Source organism: Plasmodium coatneyi, chromosome 14 (assembly GCF_001680005.1).
Source record: "Plasmodium coatneyi strain Hackeri chromosome 14, complete sequence".
Taxonomy (NCBI): Eukaryota; Apicomplexa; class Aconoidasida; order Haemosporida; family Plasmodiidae; genus Plasmodium; species Plasmodium coatneyi.
The window spans coordinates 1,614,651-1,623,714 of record NC_033569.1 but is presented as its reverse complement, the minus strand read 5'-3'; the positions used below and the strand labels follow the sequence as shown (position 1 = coordinate 1,623,714).

Below are 9,064 nucleotides of genomic sequence, written 5' to 3'. Positions count from 1 at the left end.
ATGAAGAGAGAAGCGAACTTAAAAGCAGCCACGAGTGTGTGTATACATACATGCGTATGTATACATAGCTACATATACATACCTGCTAATATATATATATGTTTGTGCCCCCTGGAGCATGCATGCTTGCACGCTCAGTAATGCACTTAGAATTGTATTCAACTTTTGAGTCGGTGCATGCACCGAAATAGTGGAAAATTCCACATGCACACACAGCAATACAAAAAGAAGTAATCTATTGAAATAGCACTGAGTTGTATCGTATTTTAAAAAAAAAAAAATTTGCTCATAGAGAGTTGATAGGGATATTATAGCTATATGCACTCGGGGCAGTGCTATGGAAGAAGAAAAAAAATTTTTTAAGCAAACAAACTGATCATAATAATCCAATTTACCCAACTGAAGAAACAGAATCAACCTAACGGGTGACACAAATTAGTGCAAAACTAACCAGAGAGAAAATAAGGATTTTTAGGGAAGGTACATGCATGCAAAATTAGAAAAATCGAAAAAATCGGAAAATTGGAGAATCGAAGAAAGCGAAAAGATTGACGAAAGCTGAAGCCTGAAGGATCAACCATTTTAGGAGAATCCCATATTTTCCTTCTTCTAATAAGCAAGAAGGAACGCCTAGGAAAAAGGGGATCCACCGCTAGCAACCCAGTGAAAACTATTCTGTGACCCCATAGATAAGTGAGAAAAAGAAGCACGTAAACGGAAATAATATATATATAAAACAGTAAGCAAAATATAATACGAAAAGTGCAATAACCACGTAGGGAATTAAAAAGAGAACAAAAAGGGCAATAATAATAGTGATCGAATCGATCGAAGAAATAGGAGCAGTCGAAGCACCGCTGATGCAGCCACAGAACAACGAACTCACCGAGCGAAGGACTCCCCTGGGTACTATAATGATAGGACCTTTCCAATCTGAGCACCTATCCTGTGGAGAAAGTTTGACTGATAATTCGGGGCAGAAGGTAAATTTCACCCCGTGCGCAGCTGCCGAAAGTGGAAACTATCTGTATGCGGTATGCACTTCACAAGGAAGTACTACGGACATCTTTAATTCAGGCATCCTTTGCAATAGTGATCTGTCCAGCGAAGAGAGAACTTTGTATCCGTGTCGTAGTTTAAGTGGATATTCCAACGAAGAAGTACTATATGGTTACTCTCCCAGGAGAAACAGACAGAATTCGATGTTAAATAGGAGCAGAAAAGTGTCGAACAAATCAAGAGCCATATATAAAAGAACAGGAAAGAAATATCAAAGGAAAAATCTTAGTAAGAACAATTCCATATCCTTTGATGTTGTCAGCCAAGGGAAGAAAGAAATCGGCATGAAGAGCTTTGATGAAGGCAGATTCAGACGGCTACCTGCACTTGACACAAAGAAGGATACGTTTTCTATCCCCAACACAGAAGATTCTGCTATGAAGAACATGTTTCTCCGCAATGTCCATAGGACTGACTCCCCTACTAATGGTGGGAACATCAGCGCAAATCGGAACGATGACCTACATGTGGTTACCTTTAAGTGCTGTGTGGATTGTATTGGGCACGCGCGTTGCACGAATTATATGACTGCTGATGCGACTGCCGGAACTGAGGCAGAGCTTCCCCGCATGGAGGACCGAAACGGAAAAGATGAGGTAAACTTCAAGGCTGACAATTCCAACAACGCTGACCTGAATAACAAAGGAGATACACAGCTTAGTGAACAGAAGCAGGGGAACGAGCACAAAGAAGAAATGTACAATTGCACATATGAAAATGATAACCCAGAAAAAGGCAAAAGAGAATGTTTCTGGAAAAATGGAGGCCTCATAGATGAAAAGGAACAAACAGATGCATATAATGATCTGGTTGAAAAAAGCACACTGCATGATGGAAAGGAAAACAAATTGGAGCTTCCAGTTAGCATGCAAGAGAAGAGTCCCTCGGATAATCCTCCCAAGGATGGAAGATGGAGAAGAAAAAGAACTGCATCCAATAATGGAAGCAACGTTTCAGCACGGAAGAATGTAAAAAAGGATTGCAAATGGAACACACAAATATGTCCAAACGAAAACTCAAAAGAACACATGTACATTGAAGGTTTCAATGATCAGTTGAATAACCCTTGGAGGAACGATGAGCAAGGACACTATGGGAAGGAGAAGCAAATATACGTCCCATGCAGCACGATCGAAGAAGCACTAGAATCTAATAAAATAGGAGCCCCTTCAAAATGGCGCAGAAATACAGAATCAATAGGGGGTTGTAAAGAGCATCCTAAGGAGGAAAATCTGATTAATAGCTGGAATAAGTGGAATGTACTCTCCACCGATGTGAACAAAAATGTAGCTCTTTGTGAAAGCGAAGGATATATTCCTCACCAGGAAATGAAAGAGGAGCATGCAGAGAATTATCAAATGATGGAGATTGGGATAACCAGGAACGAACATATGTGCGAGAGCAATTTAGCTGTTCCACTTAATCATTTTAATGCTGCTACTCAAGGAGAGAATTACTACATGGCGAACAAAATTGGCACGGATAAGACGGCATATCCATGTACTAACGAACTTGCCCTGTCGAAAGAGACACAATGGAATAGGAACAACTATGGAAAGGTGGAATCTTCCATAGAAGGGCTTTTAGGAAGAAGAATTTGGGAAGAAAATTTCTATGAGGGGCAACACATAACGGGTGATATTTCAAACGAACATATTCTGAGGGCAGACATATGGCAGGGGTACTCTACGGCAGGTTACCCGGTAGGGGGCAACCCGGTGGAGAACTGCCCGGTAAGGAGTCACGCGATGGAAGATAACCCTGTTGAGGCCTACCCATTGGAGAGTTACCCTGTGGACATATACCCGGTAGAAAGCTACCCTTTGGAAATATACCCGTTGGCTAGTAACTGGGTAGGTAGTAACCCCCTGGAGAATTACCCCCCTCGTTGGGTTATAAAAAAGGAGCAATGCTATTCTGTACCTGAAGTACCTGTAGAAGTAGAGGCCTTCGCGTGGGAAGCAGCGAATCTATCGAAGAGAGAAGAGCTGGGAAAGCAAGAAAAACAAAATGCTCATATGAATACGTGTTTCTTGTCAAATATGAACAAAGAGGAGTTAACTCTTCCATCTAAGGTTACAAACATGGAAGCACATGCAAAGGGAAAAATTAATGTTCATTCGATTCTTAATAACAACAAATGTTGCAGTTGCAGAATGAAGGGAAAAATAAAAATGGAAGTGCCTGATCTTGTCGTGTACTTTACCCAAGGGGCTACCTCCTCAAAATTGCACACCATCGCGAACATCGCAGGAAATACAGCAACGGGCGCAAGAACGAGTAGTATAATTCATGTCCCGAATAATGACAATCTGACAGATACGCTAAGCAACAAGTTTGACTTGAAGAACCATACGGACATGTTATATTTCATTCAGGGTGGATTGCGCGATGATAGGCGGATAGTTTGTTCTCACACGCACATGTTAGATCCGAGTGTAAGTGCAAATATGCTCATGCCAGGTGGTAGTGCAAGCACACCCCTGATTGTCCCAAACACACACATGGACACCCTAGGAGCTATTGCATACACAACCCGGATTAGTCCAAACACAAACGTGCCCATTCTAATGGATTGTGCACCATCACGGGGTCATGGCGAAAATGCACTTGTGCTTCCAGGTAATGACGTGATACAAGCTAATAACGAAGCATTCAGCGTAGGAGCGATTAACAACTATTACATCCCATACCCCGGTTGGGATAATTATTCCAATTTCTGGACACAACAAAATTTTAGTCCATACCAATACCCGTATATTAAAAGTATGTGGCCAAATGAGTACATGAGTATTTCGGTGGAGAATTGCTCAGGCTATCCTTACAACCACCCGATAGGTGTGAGCCATTTCGGGGTGCTCGATCCGAAATGTGCAGACAATTATTTTTATCCCAGTTGGGACAATTCGTTGCAACGTTTCGGGGCCAACGAGGTATGCTATTATAATGGGATACGCTACGATGGGACATTCAATTTCAATGGCGCGAACTTGTTCTATCATAACCTGGGGTTCAACAATTGTGAATTCTCCCAGGAGGGGAATAACTTCCTTTGCACCGATGTGTTCCCAAACTATGGTGGTAATTCCTGCGTTACCAGCACGTACCATAACTTCCCCTCCTCCCAAGCGTTAATTACACAAGGTTACAGTTATTACCAAAATGATCCCCAAATGGCAATATCAAATGCTTCATATAACTTAAAGGACCAATACAAGCAAAACGGTAGCAATAAAAGAGATTTGTTTTCCAGGTGTTCAGTCAGAGGCGAATACTATTGCACCCCTAATACAAACAGTACAAGAGTTATCCCAGAAAATAACTTTTTCCTCATCGAAGGGAATAATAATAGCATTATTGGTCACATTAGGAGGGAACAAATGAATCCAGAAGACGGGACGGATGTCATCCCTGATGTTAGTTATCAATCCGTTCCGTATATTCACGGAGCTGCATGGAATGGTAACCCCCATATTTCCGCAAATAATTGTTCAAGCTATCCAGTTGTTAACCTTAACGAAGGGGAAAGTTACAGTCCTGGTGCAGTTGGCAAATGGGAGGTAATGCCCCACGAGAGTAAGAACAACGAAGGCAATGATGATTGGAGAACAAAGGAAAACACAGCACGAGAATTAGAAGCCACTAATGTCCAAGTGAGCGATCAGGAGCGTGATATGGGGGGACACCTTCCTGGAGATGGAAAAGGGGGGCATACGAATGGTATTGAGGTGAAGGTAAAAAGGAAGGCTTCGAGTGATGTCCAAAGTCATTACGAAAGTTGTAATGAAAGTGACGATCAGCCTGACGATCAACCTGACGACCTGCAGAGGATAGCTGTCAGTAGCCCACACAACACCCCCACTCCAAAGAACGACGAATGTGTGCATGCAAACGGGAAAATTGGAGAAGCGAATTCACTAAATTATTACAGAACAAAATGTACTAGAGAAGGTACAAATAATTACAACAAGCAGGGGGTAGAGAACTTAAGTACGGACAGAGGAAATAGCATCATCAACCGTGACATACGTTATGAAGTTTGCTTTCTGGAGAATGACTACAAAGGCAACTGCTGTGCTGCTTTATGTACCAATCGGGACGACACATTGGCACGTCCAGGAAGCGCAAACAAAATTTTAAAAAATATATCTGCATGTGATAGGTGGAATAGTGGGAAGGAAAGGAAGAATCTGTGTAGTTACAGCCCAAATGGTGAAAGAGAATACGATGCATGCGGTCATTGGAGTAGAATTGATTTACCCTATTTTTCGAATCATCATGTGTACAAAATACGCTACCCTGTGGATCATGGGTACTCACATTCTCCCCATTCGTTCAGAGGGGACATGGTAAGTAACTGGCACTTAAGTAGTCTGGGTGCAACTAATCAGGTTAACTTGCACTGTGCCGATTTTTTCAGGAATTATGTTAATGTGAATGCTCCCGAAAGTGTTGCACACGTCACTGGCGGTGGTAGTTATCCCAGAGACAATTTTTACAATTTGAACTGGTACGGATATGCCCATAGGTTGGGTCATTCCGGTACACTAGCGAACGCAGTTACCTTCAATCATGCGTGTTGGCCTAGTTATACAAGCCATCCTCAACACCCCTACGATTTAAACTACTACACGTATTATAACCACACAAATGAACACCCCCTGGACTACCAACACTTCCCAAATGATAAAAATTTCGGGGTCAATTGGAACCATTCTAGAGAGACCTTCCAACTATGCTTGCCCCATTGTTACGCCAACATTGACTACACCCTGGAGAAGCCTTTTTATTTCCTTGACAACTATTTCCTTGCTGCGTCAGATGAGGTGAGAAACCTCTCCGTTAACAAGATCAATACGATTGAGACAAATGTGAGTAGGGTAACAAATGGCATTGCTTTAAAGGACTTAATACAGGGTACCAATTCTTCTGAAGGCACAAACATTTTTAGAATAAAGAGCGAACTGGCAAATGAAGATGATATCAGCCCCACTAATGTTCCCATTAGCTCCAAATGTAACAACACATTTGACATAAAGACCAGTCCGCTTCACAATAAAACATATAACCTTTTAAGTATTTCCACAAAATGTGATAGCCTTGGTTTTAATAACGATGATGGTGCCCTCGTCCATGGTGGAGCATCCCCCACTGGAGTGAACCAAAGAGAGAAGGTCAATACGATTGCTGTGAAGGAAGAACACTACGGTGCGTGCATTCTTGAAGGGGATAGCAATACCTTTCAAATAGGTGAAGGAAATGGAAGTAAAGACGGGGCGGAAGTCAATACACATGCATGGGGGGAAAAATATTTTGGTTCATGTGTAATGGAGAATATGGAAAAATGTGAAGACGGAATAAAGCTGCAAAAGTTGGGAAGTAGTCAAATGTGTGTGCCACGCGTGAAGGCGGAAGAGGACGGAAACGGTGCGGAGAGTGATACCGCCTGTACCCCGCTGAACTGCGCACACTGCAAGAGCGAAGGAGATATGTACATTAATGAAGGAATGAGAGATGAATGTAGCATCTTCGTCAAAATAGAAATAAATGAAAAGGGAGACGCTAATAACGGAGACGTAAGTGGCTATCAAAACAAAACTGAGTGCACACATGATGATGGAAATATTGTGCAACACTTAAATGGAATGGATGCACATTTGGAAAATATGAATTGCATGTACACCGACGGGGAATACAATTACTTGAATGAGGAATATTTTTTGAACAACTGCGTGAATGAAGTGAACTCCCCGAACGATATATGGCAAGGAAGAAATTCTTTGAGTTATGCAGACTATGAGGAGTACATGGAACAGTACAGTTACTCCCATTCGCACATGTCTGGGATGTGTGCTCACTTGGACGAAGAGAGCAAAGAGGAGCTCACGGATGGGAGGAATGGCGACAGCGAAGACAATGGTAGTCACAGTGAAAGTGTCCATGGGAGCGTCAGTAGGAGTGACAGCGAAAGGGATAGCCTCGATGATCGCACAAATGAAAGCGTCCCCCACAGCACAGACAGGCCGCTGGAATGCGAAAATAATATGTACGGCAGTGAGCACGTAAGTGATTCCCTATACTGTACAGGCCATATTGCCAATAACAGCAGTGTCATTTATTCCGACATGCCAGCCGATGGAGGAAATGAGGATGCAATTTTAGATGAAACTGATTTCGACGGCATGAATAGTGAACAGTACAATGGTACCTCCCCTGGTGGGATTAACAACACGGATGGCAACATAGTAGAAGGATACTCCTATGGCTACCTTTCTGAGTTATTGAGCAACTACCTATATTGTTACGCACATGGAGTAAGCACCCACTCAGATGAGGACGGAAACCAATCAGTGATCCCAAGTTGCACGCCGGAGAACACAAATGGAAGTACCCAGGATGCAGAAAACATCTCCGATGAACAGGTTGACAGGTTAAGTTGTGAATATACCGAAAGTGACAGTGATGGGGCGAATGAATCGGATGAAGACACGGATGAAGAGGTCAACTCGGAAAACCCTACTGACGAGAAGGGGAGTGTATGTATGCCTAACGTGGGCAGTGTAAACAACACTAGCACGGGCAACACGATTATCACAAACATAGGTAGTGAAAGCAGGGCCAACACAACCAGCAGTACGCGCACGACCGAAAATAGCCGCAGCACTAACGACGGAGACAATTCTCCAAATAGAGTCAACAGAATAAAGAGCGAAATTACCACATGCAGCGTTAATGATACACAGAAAGAGGACGGATGCATCAAGCAATGCAAAGGTGAACAAATGGACCACACAATAAAAATCAAATCGGAAAAAGAACTGAAAAAAAGAGGAAGAAAAAGAAAAAATGCAAATGATTTTACATATGTACAGGAAAAAGAAATAGTGAAAAAGAGATATAATATACAGAAGGAAGTGGTCCTAACTATGGAAGAAGGGGATCTAAAAGTCATCGCTGAAGAAATTATTAAGAATACTCGTTTGTTACCAAAGAGGGGACCCAACGGTAGGAGTACCCTGGATTCTTCTCATCCCATGCATAGCGTGTGGAAAGACACATACGGGGGGAATTGTTCATGGAGATGCAGATGGTGGGAAAATGGGAAACGAATAAGTAAAAACTATAATATCAAAAGATATGGAGAGGAAGATTCTTTGAAAATGGCTATCATTACAAAGTTGAGAAATAGCTCACCAGAAGAACGCATCCTTTATTTGAATTACCAGAGGGAATTTCTAAATTTCTGCTACGCCAATAATTGGATACCAAAAGGGGAAAGCGACAGGGGGGAGGAGGATCAAGATGCTGCTAAGGAAACAACCGAGAAGGACGACTTGTTGAACGGAGAACAAAGAAGCAATGAAGTAGGGGACATGGATGCACAGGAAACTAACAAGCAATGTGATCAGGAAAAGGATTCAGAAGCAACTACTTCGAGTGTTCCCCTCATTACATGCAGCACAAACAACTTCTCCGATGATGCAAGTGCACCACTCCATGGGCATAACCTCCGAAGTAGAAACAAACGCACTCTTTGCACCAACACAGGAAGTAGCAAGAAGTGCCGAATCCTTAAGTGTAATGCCGACGACCCGAACATCGACACTGTTGGGCACCATCAGCAAGGCAATGGAACAAACGCCATAAACGAAAGAAATGCAGAGCACGCTTTAAGCGAACGGAGCGCGCTAAATGCGGTGAAGGCTGAGGTAGAGGTAAAGTTGGAAATGATGTGACATGTGCAAGAGGGGAATGTCTTGTGGGGCATGTACTAGTTCCCTTGATGAGGCACCACTCGGGGAAGTACAACCAAAGGAGCAACACCCAAGGAAGAACCTCTCAGGGAGGGACTGACCAACAAGACTGTCACCTTGCGGATGAAATGGACAGAATCCCCGTAACCGTTCTCTCCGCGCTAGAAATGCAGACACCCATGCGCATGATCGCAAATTAAACGAGCAGCCGCACACCAGTACCGGCACTATTACCGACACAGCGCAAATGT

At 42.9% G+C, this 9,064-nt stretch overlaps 1 protein-coding gene across 1 annotated transcript; it reads left to right on the top strand.

The window, feature by feature from the left end:
• Positions 1-914: 914 nt before the first annotated feature.
• PCOAH_00054730 (AP2 family) lies at positions 915-8,795 on the top strand (the record flags this gene model as incomplete). The annotated part of the gene is made up of 1 exon (XM_020062253.1): positions 915-8,795. One exon carries the CDS (start codon positions 915-917, stop codon positions 8,793-8,795), a length of 7,881 nt encoding a protein of 2,626 aa, XP_019917777.1.
• Positions 8,796-9,064: the final 269 nt, after the last annotated feature.